Source organism: Calidris pugnax, unplaced genomic scaffold (genome assembly GCF_001431845.1).
Source record: "Calidris pugnax isolate Ruff unplaced genomic scaffold, ASM143184v1 scaffold35, whole genome shotgun sequence".
Classification (NCBI taxonomy): Eukaryota; Metazoa; Chordata; class Aves; order Charadriiformes; family Scolopacidae; genus Calidris; species Calidris pugnax.
In genome coordinates, this window is record NW_015090760.1 from 13,570 (window position 1) to 30,341 (window position 16,772).

The 16,772-nt window shown below is 42.3% G+C and overlaps 1 protein-coding gene across 1 annotated transcript in view; it reads right to left on the minus strand.

Annotated features, from left to right (window-relative positions):
- Positions 1-7,873: 7,873 nt before the first annotated feature.
- LOC106887325 (muskelin-like) overlaps positions 7,874-16,772 on the minus strand; it is a gene marked incomplete at its 3' end in the record, with an annotated part of 61,211 nt that continues 52,312 nt past the window's right edge. Inside the window, exon 9 of the mRNA XM_014941167.1 lies at positions 7,874-7,986. Coding sequence (XP_014796653.1) covers positions 7,874-7,986 — 113 coding nt within the window. The remainder of the gene's footprint in view (positions 7,987-16,772) is intronic.

Genomic DNA, 16,772 nt, shown 5'->3' on the forward strand with positions numbered 1-16,772 from the left:
GATGGTGTTAAGAAGAGGATGGTGTTAAGAAGAGGATGGTGTTAAGAGGAAGCATAAAGCACGGCAGCAAACACACGTGGAGGAGCTTTTAAAGATGGAGCACACACCCCACTGCATGGATGGGGCAATGGAAGGACTTGAACCCAAAAGCTCCCCAATCCCAGTGTCAGTAAAATCATACCCGCCCTAGAAAATTCATGGATTAAGTCCTATCAAACATATTAAGCTCTTTCAGGCCTAAGAACTCAACTCACTCTTCATTCGGGCAGGATATACTCTCAAGACAGTGCAGAAAGCTTAACTCCTAATTACCTCCAAAACCTGGTGACAGAAATACATTTATTTTTAACAGCAAGGTCCACAAAAACTTAGTACATTTTCAAGGATGTAATCACCCAGAAAATTTGGCTAAGGATTTGCCTATGATACTAGTTGAGAATGCTTCCCTTATGTTACCATACAGGGATAACTGCTATTTCTTTAGGGATTTTTGTATTTGTACAGCTTGAGGAGTGTTAATGAAATGGAAGCCTTGCCCAGTCTGGCTGAAATGAGAGACTACTCCACTCCCAAGGCAAAGCTGACTGGAGTATGAAGCTACTTTCACCTTGTTGGCAAGCAAATAAGCTTTCTTCCCACCTTCTACCCCCACATCCTCTCCTGTTTCTTTAAAATATTTTTTTTCCCCCATGCATTCAGTGTGAAATACAGGGTTTCAGGGATTCCAGCTGGCTCTTGTCCTACAGGTGCGTATTTCTGTCTTTAAAACCCCAAAAGATATAAATCAGCTTTCCTTGTATCAATACCCATCGCTTCACTAAATCATACCTGAAAAATGGTGTAATGCTTTAAGCAGCTGAATAATGTTTCCTCTTCCCTTAGATGCAGCCACAGCCACCCTTGCGTGTCTCTGTATAATTGTCTCATCTGGAATTTACAGGGAACTGGATGATGCAGTAAGTTCCCAATAAAGTCATATAAGTAAAATAAAGCTGCATTCCGGCTCAGAGATGAGAGCAGTGAGCTCATCATAAGCTGGAGTTGAAGTGGTGATTTTTATCTGGACATAAACGCCACAAATCAAGGCACAGAAGTAGTTTACAAGCTGCACCCTTTGCAACCGAAGGCTTTCTGATGGCTTGGAAATCCACATCTAATCAGAAGACTGGCACAAACAAGCTCCAGGGCTGCCAAAGTTTGGCAGCCTTCAGGACATCGTGCATAATGCATTTATTTAAGTACTCCCTTCTCTACGAGACTGACTTCAATATCAACGTGGGGAGGAAAGGGACCTCCACACGTTGAAACATTTGGTGTTAGGAATAACTGACTTTGAAGAAGAGGGATCTCCACACATTTAAACATCTGGTGTTAGGAATAACTGAAATTTGGCTGGTTTTCTGCACTTTTTTCATGCTGGAAACAAGAACTACAGGCACCAAGTGATGGAACCGAATAATTTAAGACTCAGAGCTCTTTTAAAATATAGATATCTTTTCTTAAAAAAAAAAAAAAGTCCAAGTTAAAAAAAGACAAATAAATGAAGGTTAAGAGGACAGAGCTCCTTAGGTAGCGTAAGACAAATAAGAAGTCACTTTTTTAAAGATCAAAACCTTTTCAAAAAAGTTTATTTAAAAAAAAAATAAATAATCAAGGTACTCCTCTCTCAATAGGGTCTTTTTTGGTTTAAGCCACCTGCGTGGAAATCACTGGAGAAGTCAGTCAAGCATATCTGAAAGTCTCTCTCTAACATTTTAGAGAAAGAATACTGGCCAGAACATTTTAAAACCATTATGCTACTAAGCAGAGAGGAAAAAAGAAAAGATTAGCATGAGATATTTAGGATCAGCCTAGAACACTTTTCATTCGGTTCACTTCAGCATCTGCTTTCTTTGTCCCTACTTTTGTAGGCATTTAGGCTATTTAGGAAGTTGGCTCCGAGGTGTATCTGCTGGATCCAAGTTTCTCTCGCAGGCTTTTGGGGACAGCTGCTTTCTCCCCATGTGCTTTTGTGGCACCAGGCACCTCGTACAACCCAGCATCTGTACAACTGGAACTGCTCAGAAGTAGGACATGGCAGATTCAGTATATCAGATCCCAAGTCCATAAACATCACAGTATTTAAAACAAACAAATAATAAAAAAAAACCACCTTGAATTACTCAAAGCGTCTTCCAAACTACATCACCATCTGTGGGAGAAAGTCAATATTTGAGACTAGTTCAATTCCTACACTTAAAATAGTGGAGGGTAAAGCTTTACAGAGACAAGCTTACATATTTCTGCATCACACCCCCCAAAAAAAATAAATAGGATTAGTCACAGGTGTCACAAACTCTTACAAATGCATGAAATGCTTGTACGACATGGGAAGCTTTGGGTAAATTCATCCATGTCAACAAACATAAAGAAACGCACGCAGACACATCGCAAATTTAACTGGAAATACAAAAGCAGATGCAATTCACCTTGGCTCTCACTGTTAAGAGATCTTTCTACACTTGTCAGCTTTCACTTTCAGTAACCTGGAAAAGCACTTGGTGTTTGCAGCAAACTGTCACCCATTTTCTAAATCGCTTTGAACCTGCACTTGTTGACCTGCGCCTTCCTTCGCTGTGAGAAACGATTTATCCTCTCAACTGGTTAACCCACGCCAAGACCTTCCCTTCTACCTAAGAGCCTTTGGCAAGAAAGGCTTTATAAAGTTTCTGAGAAACACGGCGTCACCTAAACCTAACCCATTTACACAATTTCCACGTCCTTCACAGAGCTCATTTGTGAGCAGGATTTTCCTCTGAAAAAAGCCAGAATGAGGATGAGTCAACAAAGCATGTTTACAAATACGTTGTACTACGCACCAATTCACCGTAACACGCTGTTTGAAGAAGATCCTCTAGTTCTTCTCATCTATCTCAAAAATACTGAAGCAAGGTACAGGAATACTCATGATATACAAAATATACCCACTCTCGTGCTGCTTTCCCCTCATTTATCAAACCTCCAGAGCCATCAACATGCCTCAGCACTTTGATCCTATTTAAAAATCCACATAACTCTCCATTTACAGCAAGCAAAGCCTTTCCTACAGTTCACTTAAACTGTCGTCCTGTAAATTAGCCTTCAGAAGAGAAAGCTGCTGCTTGGAAACTAGAAATATTAGACACCAAAACATACGCATTAATTTTCTCTATTAATTGCCACTGGCCTAGGATCAAAATGCCCAAGGAATGACAAGGTTTGTTTTCAAAGCTATTTATTCCCGAATCCTGAAAATGTCTACTCATGTACAACCACTAATAAACCCTGGAGAGAACAGCACTTGTCAGAACATTCCACTGGGTTCAGGGTAAGAACCTTTAAAGGCTCTCAGACTTGACATGTTTTGGCTGTGCCTCCTGCCAACTGATTCGCAGAACTATTGCAGACTCGAGCACCCAACAGAGGAGACAGAAGGACAGAAGTTGTGGGTACTGCTGAGAAGGCATGAGCTGCTCCATGGTGCATCTCCTTGGAAGGATATAGACTTGTAGGAGGAGATTTTGACAAGGACTCCAAGAGCCTTGTCGGATCCATACATTGAAGGGATGGTGGGGAAGGTCTAATTGAGGTCTGTTTGTCCATCAGCAACTGTGGTACGTACGCTGGAGGATCAGCCCAACACTGCAAGCAGGTCCTCTAGACCTCCTTTCTAAGACCATAAGCCATCAGCTACTCCAGCAGTGCTGGGAGCATTTTTTCCTGACGTAAAAAGGACTACGGAAAATTATATTTGTTACACACAATCACAGAATCTTCTAGGTTGGAAGCACGGAAAATTATATTTGTTACACAGAATCACAGAATCTTCTAGGTTGGAAGCAACCTCAAAGATCATCTTGTCCAAACGTCAACCTAACTGACAAAAATAGACACCCACACAACAAACAAGAAGCATCACCATCACTAAACCATACCTCCCAGCACTACATCAACCTTTCTTTTGAACACCTCCAGGGATGGTGCCTCAACCACCTCCCTGGGCAGCACATTCCAATGGCTGAGAACCCTTTCAGTGAAAAATTTTTTCCTAATATCCAGCCTTAAAAATCACAAATGTAAATTCAGGTGACAATGAGACATTTCTTCTTATGATTCTATTGTAGCAATAGGATAAGGAGTAATGGTTTTAAACTGAAAGAGGGGAGGATTCACATTAGATATTAGGAACAAACTCCTTACTGTGAGGGTGGTGAGGCACTGGAACAGGTTGCCCAGAGAAGCTGTGGATGCCCCATCCCTGGAGGGGTTCAAGGCCAGGTTGGATGGGGCTTGGAGCAACCTGGTCTGGTGGGAGGTGTCCCTGCCCAGGGCAGGTGGGTTGGAACTGGATGATCTTTAAAGTCCCTTCCAACACAAACCATCCTATGATTCTCCAGCTCGCTGCTACATAAACAGCAGCAACAGAGTTTCCTGAAAAGGTCACACAAACTTTTCATAAAGCAATGCCAATGGGAAGATGATGATGATAATATGCTACATAAACAGCAGCAACAGAGTTTACTGAAAAGGTCACACAAACTTTTCATAATGCAATGCCAATGGGAAGATGATGATGATAATCTAGCATTGCAACAGCAGCTACCAGCACCTTTACCCCAAAAGCATTAGCATGCATTACCCCTACGCCAATGCTGGATAAGATGCAACTTTTACCACATTCTGCTCTTGTCCAAGCTTAATTTTTGGGTGGCTAATTTTATCACTGCCACCGATTAATTAGAACAAAAGAGCTACAAGCAGAACAAGCACAATACAACACGAAAACAAGACTAAGTTCTACTGGAATCTACTCTGGATATTTTTTTTTTAAAATTCCACGTCAACAGACAGTTCCTTTTAGCAAATTGTTTGTGAACAGTTGATGTCCCTATTATAGAAACATCTGGAGTCTTTGTTTTTGAATTTACTTCTCAGCGTTTGAGATTGACCTTTTCATTTCTAAATCAGGTTTTACCCAGACCTTTTTAGAGAAAAAACAAAAAACAACGTTGCTGGTTTGCAAGTATAGCAGCTGCCAGTTTACTGTACCTCAGTACATCACCAAAACCCTGGACTATGCCTTGGCAGGCCTTCTCCTGAACTCCACTGCAGCCTCTATTAGAGTCCTTCTAGAGCTCCACTTCTAAAGCCACACGTGTTTTTTCCCCACTTTTCTCTATTAAGTAGGTCTCTTCTTCAAAGTTCCCTGTATCTTCAACGCTCAACTCATTCTTTTTTTTTCCCTCTCAGCCCAAGACCCTTCCCATCTTTCTTCTGAATTTCCTGACCTTCCATTGCATCCTGTAATTTCTTTTGCTCCAAAATCCCTTTATAGTCACTTTACTGTGTCACAACTGTTCTACTGTGTCTCCTCCACAGTCCTCCTTTGCATATCTCTTCTTTCTTCCATCCCAGCATCACCCTGCTAGAACCAGGCACGAGGAACTAGAAGAGAAAACAGATGCTGCTCCTGGCACCGCTGATGCCTCTCACATCCCATCCAGGCCTCCCAAGCTCTACAGAAGCTCAACTGGATGAGGCAGGATCCCAGCGAGAAAGGAAATTAATCCCTTAAACACCAGAACCACCCACACTGGTTTGTGCAGGAAGAAAACACCGTAACTCCTTTTTGACAGGAAGGTCCCATTTCACTGCATCCTGAGTTAGACAAAATTACACACTAAGTGGCTACAAAGCAAGACAAAAATTGAAAGAAGAGATAGTTAAAATTGTTGTCCTGGCCTTTCTATCTCCGTTCTTCACTTTCCCAACCTCCTTATAATGTGAGACAAAGGGAAGGAAGGTCTAGCTGTTTATCTTTAACCATAAAGTCAATAAAAGTTGAGTCCCAATTTCCCCTTGGTTATTATGTCACACACACACCCCCTCCTTATCTCAAGGCGGTCACCTCTTGGGCTAAACAGTGAGAAAAATAGTAAAACCCAACAGTTCAACACAAACAGTAGCAACACAAGTCCAGCCTACAGGACTGAACCCCAAAAGACTAAATTGGAAGGCCAATGGTATCTTGGGTTGTATAGGGAAGAGTGTAGCCAGCAGGTCAAGGGAAGTCATTCTCCCCCTCTGCTCTGCACTGGTGAGGCCACAACTGGAGTACTGTGTCCAGTTCTGGGCTCCCCAGTTCAAGAGGGACAGGGAACTGCTGGAGAGAGTCCAGCAAAGGGCAACAAAGATGATTCAAGGATTGGAGCATCTCCCTTATGAGGAGAGACTGAGAGAGCTGGGACTCTTTAGTCTGGAGAAGAGAAGGCTGAGGGGAGACCTTATCAATGCCTACAAGTATCTCAAGGGAGGGTTGAAGGAGGAGGGAGCCAGACTCTTTTCAGTGGTTCCCAGTGAGAGGACAAGGGGCAATGGGCACAAGTTGGAACATAAGAGGTTCCACTCAAATATGAGGAGAAACTTCACGGTGAGGGTGACGGAGCCCTGGCACAGGCTGCCCAGGGAGGTTGTGGAGTCCCCTTCTTTGGAGATTTTCAAAACCCGCCTGGATGCAGTCCTGAGTAACATGCTCTAGCTCTGGGCAATCCTGCTTCAGCAGGGGAGTTGGACTAGATGATCTCTATGGTCCCTTCCAACTCTAGAAATTCAGTGGAATTCAGTGAAATCCAGCTTCAGCATCATATCAGTGAACACACAAGTAGCCACGAGCCGTGACGAAAGGAGTAAGAGTGGAGAAAAAAACAACTTACAATAAGAAGAAAAAAACCCCACATCTTACAAGGATATAAAAAGGACAAATTTACCTTTATACAGCTCTATTATGATAGATGCTGGAATATTGTGTTCAGTTTTTGTTATCTCCCATTTTGTAAAGGATGTTAGAAACAGTAAGTGCGTGACACGCACCGAGATTTGAAGGCTACGGGAAGTGCCTCGCTGTGAGATTCTTTTCAGCTCAGGTTATTTGTCCTACTTGATTACAACTTCTAAACACCTCTGCCAGGAAAAAATGGCAATACTAAAGTGTTATTTAATCTGGTACGGAAGCTCAAAAAATGAGCTATGACAAGAAACTGGAAAAATACAAAAGGGAAATAAGACTTTTTTTTACACTTTTTTCAAATAGTTGGTAAAATCAACTCCTGAATTTATCAGAAAGTCGTGGAAACTCAAATTTTTCATACTTTCAAGAGGCTGCATGAATTTCCTGAAGTTATGCTCTGACAATCAAGCCATGAACTCAAAACACAATAACCGCGTGGAAGCCTAACATTTCACAGCATACAGTGAGTTACACAAGCCAAAGGTCTTGGACTTCTTTTGTGTTACCTCCTATAACCCAAGTTACATTCATTTCAGAGGTTTCCTACGTCAAATACTGAGCAAAACAGGCCAAGGAAAATGGCTCAAATGAATACCACGAAAGCTCTCGGGATTGCATGGCCTCTGGCAGTTACCCCTGTCCTCTAGATCTCCGTCTGTTAGCTGTCCATTCCTCCTCACATTTTTTACAGAAGCTAAAAAAATAAACAACTTTTTTTTTTGGAGCTTAACACCAGCATCAGGTCTGATATGTTTATTAGGGCTGAACAACCAGACTGACCACCAAATTATTTAATTCACGTTCCACTCACTCAATGGGTTTTTGGCCCACCAGTCTGCTCTTGAGAAATAAACCTTTCCCCCCCAAGTAATCGTTAACGCTTCAAATTCGCATCCATCTCGCATTTTCAAAGCATAAGAAGCATTTCCAAAGTCTTAAGAACTTGAAGGTCTTAATTTTGTGGCTCTCGCTGCACATTATACATCAATACAAGCACTTTAGAAACATGGCATTTTTCTGTGCAACAATCCATACGTTATTATCAATACAGAGGTTTGCAGAACGTACCTCTTTCTCGGTATCCCTGGATATACAGGTCCACTGGTTCTCCTTCACGCTGTATGCCCAGAAGTCAGCCAGATCCTGAGTTCCATCCCAGCCACCAAACAAATAAACAGTTTCTAGTAAAAAAGGGAAGAACGTGTTAGTTTTATTTTAAGAAGAAAATGCCTTTCAACAGGCTACTACCTATAAAACACCTGTGACAAACAAGAGTATCAGAAGGGAAACTGAAACTGATTCTTACTTAAAGCACCTCTTTGAATGGAACCGGTCACCAGGATGAAGAAATGTGGTTTGGTTTAGTAATGGAAATTTTTAGGATTGATAGACAGCCAATTCTCAAGGAGTCATTTTCTGCGTCTACGTACACATAAGAGGCAATCAAATCCACAGCCTTCTGATTAAAATTCATGAAAGACAAATGAACAATACTTAACATTTTGGATACTGTGCAGTTTAGGCTGTCAATGATATTTCAGCTTGTACCCCACTTGGTGCAAGATCTATAGATTAGAAAGGGATCTGAGACAGCAGCAAAGCTTTTCTGTTTAGTCCATCCCTTCGAAAGAAAAATTTACTGCAACGATGAGTAACTCTTCAAGGGAAACACCTTGAATTAACTTCCCTGACGCTGCAAAAGCAAAGAAGTAGAAGAGTTACCCATTTAAGTCAGTGTTTCAGACCCATCTTTAGAGCCTGTTACCTTAAACCCACCACCACTCCATGGACAGCAAGTTCAAAGTCTTCTCAGACTTGTTGATGAAACTAGACGAAGGCTCTGAACATGGGAAGCATTTAAGGAAGAAAGTTCTGTTCTGACATGGAGAGATAACTAAGTTGCTCCCATTATAGAAACATCCCTATCTGGTCTCAAATGCTAAAAACACTTCATTTTTAGACTGCTTTAAAACACAACGCAAAGCCAAGTCCAAGAACAAGCCACTGAAGACTTACAGAGCTTTGAAAAACTCCTTTAAAATCCACAAACTAGTTCCATTACAGAGGTAATGGCCAATTTTGAATCCAACACCAATTAAATAGCAGAGTTAGAAGGGCAATTATAAAATGGGAATAGTCCCTGACCCTTACCTACCATCAGGATAGTGGTCATCACCATGGAAAGGTTACCCTGGTTCATTAACTTTAATTACCCTTCCTCCTGGACTCAGGGCTCCCAGTGTTCCCTGCAAAGAGCAGGTCCCTTTGTGCGCATAAATTCTCACAGCTCACAAAACCCACATTACCACAACAGCTTCATTGATAGTCGAGAAAAATAAAAAGATTTGGCACCAGCTAAGTATCCTATTGGGGCCTTGCCAAAACGTCAGGCCTGCCTGTAAAGGCTTTGTGGTCTCCGATGAAATTTAATCGCAAACCTGAAAGAATCCGATGAAAACTCAAGATTTTGGAAGTTACCTAAATCCAAGCTGACAGAATTAAATGGCATGTAAGCCCTGAAAGAGGAGTAAGGCCATACAAGCTGGTGTGAGCCCTGAGCATCCCCGGAGTCCCAGAGCAACCGTGATAACACAAGTGTGCACCAACAGCGTGCCAAGCTTATTTTTCACCTTGATGTAAAACTCTAGCTCGGGTGAAAGAAAAGGCTCCATCACCATCTACACTCAGAATGACTATCATTTTTTAATCTTATTACAGAACTATACATATTTTTTTGTAGGAAGTTTCTGTATTTTAAAGGAACATTTCTTAATACATCTGTTGCTGGCAATGTCAAGAAAACAGATTCTCATAGTTCTTCTAAAGTTTGCTATTCTTCTCCAATGCTTTAAGGAAAAATTAGTTTGGATGGGTTTTTTTTTGTTGGGATTTTTTTTGGTGTTTGTTTTCTTTGTGCTTTTTTTTTAAAAAACAAGTTGAACTCCATTCCATTCCCCAAGCTGTATCACACCTTCTGCTCTATTTGTCGATTCGGATTTTGTGGGGAGGGTTATTTTTCCATCCTGCACACAAGATGGACCCCGGATGCGTGCCCAGCACTCCCAGGCATTGCCACCAAAACCAACACATCAGACAATACTTCAAGAAGAGACCACAAACTTCCAGGCAGCAGGAGTGGGAAGCTCAAGGGGAACACGGCAGCCTCACATCAATAGGACTCAAAGGGTAATGATTAATGGAGCAGGTTCAAGTTGGAAGCCTGTAACCAGTGGTGTCCCTCAGGGGTCAATACTTGGTCCAGTGCTGTTCAATATATTCATCAGTGACCTGGACGAGGGGACAGAGTGTATCCTCAGCAAGTTTGCTGATGATACCAAACTGGGAGGAGTGGCTGACACCCCAGAGGGCTGTGCTGCCATCCAGCGAGACTTGGACAGGCTGGAGGGCTGGGCAAGGAAGAACCTCATGAGGTTCAACAGGGAAAAGTGTAGGGTCCTGCACCTGGGGAAGAAAAATGTCAGGTACCAGTACAGGTTAGGGGTGGACATGCTGGAGGCAACTTCTGAAGAAAAAGATCTAGGGGTCCTGGTGGACAGTAAAATGACAATGAGTAAACAGTGTGCTCTTGTGGCCAGGAAGGCCAACGGAATCCTGGGCTGCGTAGGGAAGAGTGTGGCCAGCAGGTCAAGGGAGGTCATTCTCCCCCTCTACTCTGCACTGGTGAGGCCACAACTGGAATCTGGAACAGGCTGCCCAGGGAGGGTGTGGAGTCCCCTTCTTTGGAGATTTCAAGCCCCACCTGGATGCTCCTGAGTGACATGCTCTGACAAGCTCTGGGCAATCCTGCTTCAGCAGGGGAGTTGGACTGGATGATCTCTATGGTCCCTTCCAACTCTAAAAATTCAGTGAAATTCAGTGAAATATAACTATTTCTACTGTAGCAGCCCTTGGGAATTTGGGATGCATCTTGCTCTGGCAGAGGGAAGGATTCTTCCTTTGTACCAGAGCAATATGTAACACAGCAACATTGACGCTGCTTCATTCAAGCAAGTCTCTATCCCGCTTTAGGGACAGAGCAGAAGAATTTTCAAACCTACCTACAAGGCAACAAGAAAAACATGAAAGGAGTTATATTTATCCTAAGCTTTTACCAGCTACATTTAGGAAGTCAAATTCCTCCTCCAGCATCTTAACCTTATCTCCTCTACGTTTATTTTGAATACAAATTCAACACTTTGAATTAAATATGTTCTGTGAATATTTCTAAACTGCTTGCTCAGTCAAAAATGTTTCTATAATGTCTGAGTTCTTTTCTTCCCTTACTCTGTGGAAGACTAGAAAGTGCCAGAGCATTCCTCAAAGTATTAGAGAACACATGCTCCCAAAAATTAACGTTTCCTGTCAACGTCTCCATAAGTTCTATTTTTCAGAAGACTGCAGAAAGCAGCCTTTCCAAACCCTGTTAAATACCTAAAATACTAGGGCAGTTTCAGTCTAAGTTCAGGTATGTTCTCGAAATGAGCTTTTCTAACTTGTGTTAACTCCATCTTCTCCGTGTGGTAAAATCCTTGTTGGTCTTCCTCATCCAATCAGGATGTTCTGCAGCAAATTGCTAAAGCCAAGCTGAGTAAGTTCTATTTTTCAGAAGACTGCAAAAAGCAGTCTTTCCAAACCCTATTAAATACCTAAAATACTAGGGCAGTTTCAGTCTAAGTTCAGGTATGTTTTCGAAATGAGCTTTTCTTACTTGTGTTAACTCCATCTTCTCCGTGTGGTAAAATCCTTGTTGGTCTTCCTCATCCAATCAGGATGTTCTGCAGCAAATTGCTAAAGCCAAGCTGACAAGAGATGCTTGCTACGTCTCAGCAGCCCTTTTTTTCCCTTCTAATAAACAGGTACAATGAATATATTCCAATCCCAGTGACAGATTGAACCAAACACTTTGGTCAAATGGTATTTCCACGTCTCTGCTAGAACAGTTCTCCACAGAATATGAAAGAATTATGGACCTAAACCACCTCCACAAGTCATCCGGGCCATCAGCCCTCTCAGCAGGGCCAACTTCAGTGACAGAGCAGGTTGCACAAGGAATTCTTCAGTTACACTTTGTGTATCTCCAAAGATGGATACTTTAGATTCTGTGGACCCCTGCTCCAATGACTGAGCATCTTCATTATATTGATTTTTTTTCCTAATATCTCACTGAAATTTCCATTGCTGCAATGTGCCCATTACCCTTCATCCTCTCCCTCTGCACTCCCCAAAATGAGTTTATCTTCTCCATGATCTCCCACCAGCTGAGGACAGCTCTAAGATCCTTCCATAAGCCTTTTCTTCTGCAAGCTGAACAAAGCCAGCTCCCTAAGCACCTCCTCATCCATCAGGTGCTCCAGCCCCCGACCACCTTGGTGGCCCTCCACGGGGCTCGCTTTGAGATTGTCACCATCTTTATTGTACCAGAGAGCCCTACCTGGGCACAGCACTCCAGATGTGGCCTAGACAGCTCTAAGATCCTTCCAAAAGCCTTTTCTTCAGCAAGCTGAACAAAACCAACTCCCTAAGCACCTCCTCATCCATCAGGTGCTCCAGCCCCTGACCACCTCGGTGGCCCTTCACGGGGCTCGCTTTCAGATTGTCACCATCCTTATTGTACCAGAGAGCCCTACCTGGGCACAGCACTCCAGATGTGGCCTCAAGTATCAAATAGAGGGACATCATTGCTCCCCTTAACCTGCTGGCCATACTTCTGCTGATTTGGCCTAGGAGGAGGTTGGCCTTCCTCGCCACAAGGACACATTGCTGACGCACATTCAGCTCTCTACCACCTTGCAAGTCTGCTTTCCACGCAGTCAGTCTCAAGCTGTTACATCCCAGATTGAGGATTCTGCATTTGCCACAGCTGAACCTCACAGGTTCAGGGTCCCTTTTGACTCACAGTCCTATTCTCTAGTTCATCAACCACTACCTTCCCAATTTGCTCCCATCCCAAACTCACCGAGGGTGTATTCAAGAATCAATGTCCGTAGAATTAAGAAAGGCTCATCTCAGACATAAAAATCTAGGTATAAGATCTCTCAAAAGCCACCTACAAAAGACCATCACTACCCTATGTAATAACCACAGATTTAGCTGCCTGCAAGCAGCATTGTCCACTCTGTGAGGGCCTCCCAATTTGCTCCCATCCCAAACTCACCAAGGGTGTATTCAAGAATCAACATCCGTAGAACTAAGAAAGGCTCATCTCAGACGTAAAAAATCAAGGTGTAAGATCTCTCAAAAGCCACCTACAAAAGACCATCACTACCCTATGTAATAACCACAGATTTAGCTGCCTGCAAGCAGCATTGTCCACTCTGTGAGGGCCACCTATAGTGGGGGACAACTATAAAACTAGACCTTAAATGTTGACACTACTTATTTTCAGAGTCACCGTTCAGTGTAAGCGGTGGCTGGCTAGGGCTGGTCCAAGCAGGCACAACAGCCTTCCTCTCAAATGTGAAAGCTCTGTGAAGTTGAGTAACCTCCAGGATTCAGCAGCTGTTTGTGTTTGGGAGCTTAGAAGCCATCTGTGTTTTGTTTCAGAGATCTCTTCATCTTGTACACAAGTCCTGTCTTTAAATATCTTATGGATAGCAGTGTTTTCCTCAGGCAAAACAGCATCCTTCTTCGTGTCTGCTGCTCTCACTTCATCTTTTTCATCTTTCCACGCTTCTTTTGAACCAGGCTCATCATTTCCACTGTGCTGCCCACACTGTGCCCACTGCTCCAAATCTCCTACCATTCCCCACCTACAGATTTCTTCCCAATTATTTAATAGAATAAAGGAAGAACTCCTTTCCTACGAAAGGAAAAGCAAAATAGCATACGACCAAAATTACAGAGTAGTTTCACTTCAGTGAGTGAACAGAGGTAACACATCAATAAAGAGCATTTTGCTAATATTTTCCTTCAAAAACTCTTTCACTTGCCAAAGAGAAGACAAATGCAGACAAAAAAAAATCATGGTGGTTGCTTAGCTATTATTTCTAAAACAGGCTCATCAGAAAACTTCAAAAGGCTTTATATAAATGGACTAAAAGATGAATGTTTAAACAAACAGGGGATATCACAAAAGGTTCTTTTTTTTTTTCAATGGAATTATTTCAATGTAGTGTATAATTCTGCTACCAAAACAATTTCCATGGTTTTATGGACTACACAGTCGTGCACATAAAATTGCACGTCCGCCCCGTAAGAGCAGAAGAGATCAATTTTACCTTAACTATGGAATTAGAAACCACATCTCCAAAACACAATATTCCTCTAAACACAATATTCCTCTAAAGTACTGACATTATTCCTTAAAACTTGAATCTGGCAATCTGCTTCTGCAATTCTACTTTCTTCCAGAATAAGCACTGGCATTTTCAACTGCATGTCGCATCTGAATTATAAAAAGGCCTGAGAGGGCATAATCAAAGTTATGTTAATGAAGGTAACAGTGCTAGATGTCTACATCCGCATCCAAAACTGTATTAGGGCTTAATGCAACTGGGAACATGCTACAAGACATGAGCCTTCGTTTTACTGCTTGAGTATTTCACCAGGGCCTACGTAAATAGTAATATAGCATTTCACGACTGAAGTTCAGTGCACTTAACACTGTTCTTGAGTAATTTTGGGGTTATTTTCACTTTTGGTGTTTGGGGAATACTTTTGTTTTCATCCATGCACCTGGGTTGTGACTGCCCAAATACTTCCCCTTCCTTTTCTAAAAAAAGTGCAGAAAACTCTCCAGCCTCCCAAACGGAGAACTACGTAAAACATGCACCTTGCAGGAAAAAGCAGAAATAATGTGAGCCTTCTGTTTTCATTTACAGTCTAAAGCTTTAAAGTACATAACAGTGGTTTCCAACTATAACTGGGAATGCTTCTTACTAAATGTTTGTGCACATGCAGGCCAAAACCAACTTCCTAATTCTGCCATCCAGAGTTGTTCCAGTCTGAGTGTTAATATGATTAAAAGCGTGGAAGACGTTGCGAGAATAAGTAACTCCCAGATTTTCTTCATATAGGAAGATATTAGGCTGCATTCTCAGTTTTGTATCCCCAAATGCCTGTGCTTGCATTTCAAAAAGCTTTAAAAGTTTCTCAAACACTACACTTATTTTAAGACAGATGCAGCAGGCATTAAGAGAGTGAGTATCAGATTGAAACCAGCACAAGGTACTGGTTGCCAGCACAGGTGCCAGAATTGCTTCCAGTTCCTTTCAGCCTTCCCTAATTGGAAGATAAAACATGCTTAAAAGCAGTTTAGACCAAGTTAAACTATATTCTACCTGAAACAGAAGGCAAACAGAGTCTCAGTGACTCGACTATCAGTAACTTGAGATCTGGCTCAACTACTTACCAACCCATATCCTCTATCCTCACACTAAAACACGTGCATCCAGCAGGCACAGTACTATTACAAAACCTAGTAAAAATAAACCTACATTTTTGTAGTCAGTAATAACCAGCTAATATTTCCTTGAGGTTAATCAAGAAGCAGAACCATTTAGAGTTCAGTTACAGCTACAGCAGGTCTGGACATCAGAGATTAAAATTTGTTTCCAACGCCTATTCTATGTGATATGAAACTTTAAAACCTCCTTATGGGTATGATTTTGGTGTTTTGCTTCATTTCTAAAAAAAATTAAACGTGAAGAAAATACTCATTTTTGAAAAAGACCTCACCTCTCTAACAAGGAATGCAAAGTGAGCTCGTTTTTCTTCAGTTTCCAAAGACTTCTGAGAAAAACAACTCAACAAGTCTGCGAGCGAGGAAAGGAGGATGACTTTGAGGGAAAGAACAAGCTGCTGCTCCTTTTTTTTTTTTTTTTCCTGTTAATACTAGATTTGCTCAAGGTTAGCCAGGGAGCTTTACAGTTCCAGTCTGTAAAACACACGCCGACGTAACTGGCCAAATTCCCAGTGTCTCATTAAACATTACCTATATTCAAAAAGGAAAATTCAAGCGATCAGAACAGCTGGTTTTGAGAAGAACAGCACCGAGAACTTCCCCCGGTCTGTTCATCAGTCAAATTAAATAGGAAAACTGATCATCTTAAAAAACATTTAGCCTTTTACAAGCCTCAGTGGGCCTGGAAGCAAAACTAAGGGCAACTTCCGAAATATCCCACAGAGAAACTTTCTGAAGGTCTCCTGCCACCGCTGGATAAAGCTGCAGTGGATTAGGGATGAGCGTGAGGGAGGGAGACCCAGTTCTCCCATACTGGGAGCACTCCGTAGGTGCTCTTCAGCCAGTTCTGTGCAAGGAAAGAAAGATATTGATGCTTTTTACTGCCTCGTTAAAGCAGAGTGAAAATTAAGGTCAGAGATAAAGGACTTACTAGGACTTAAGAAAACCAACAGGAATAAAAACAAAGGGCTGGCGCTACCATCAATATATTATTTTCAGGAGGTTTAAAGGACTTTTTGATTCCAAGTTGACCAGCTTTGTGTCTCCTCGCCGTGCTTGTGGAACAGTCCCTGTCTACTTATCCACCGAGGCCACTAGGGAGCGTTCCCAGCTTCTTTTGGAGGCAGACACCAACAATCCTCCCGCAGCGTTTTATTCTAATGAACCTCAAACCTCTGCCACCAGAAAAAAGAAAAAAAAGTTTGCTTTCATATACCAAACAACTCGAGTTCTTCCTCCAGAGCGGTAACTGCACGGAGTAAAAGCCAAAGACTGCAGCTACAGCTGGCATTTTTGCTTGTTCACTGTGACTTGGCAAATTACTCTCGAAGGTACTGCCCTGTCACATGCTGCAGTCCCTGTCCCTGTGACCACGACAGATACGGCAATGGCAATTTTTTGCCAGCTCCCCTCAATGCCACCCTATATCCCCTCTCTGCTACTCACACCCTCATCTTATTTCTCCTTTCCTAAGAACAAGCCTTTTACTCCTACAAATCATTTACTCAGCAGAGATGCCGGCAGATGCACTCCTTATTTCAGTAAGGAATGACGTACCACAGAAAT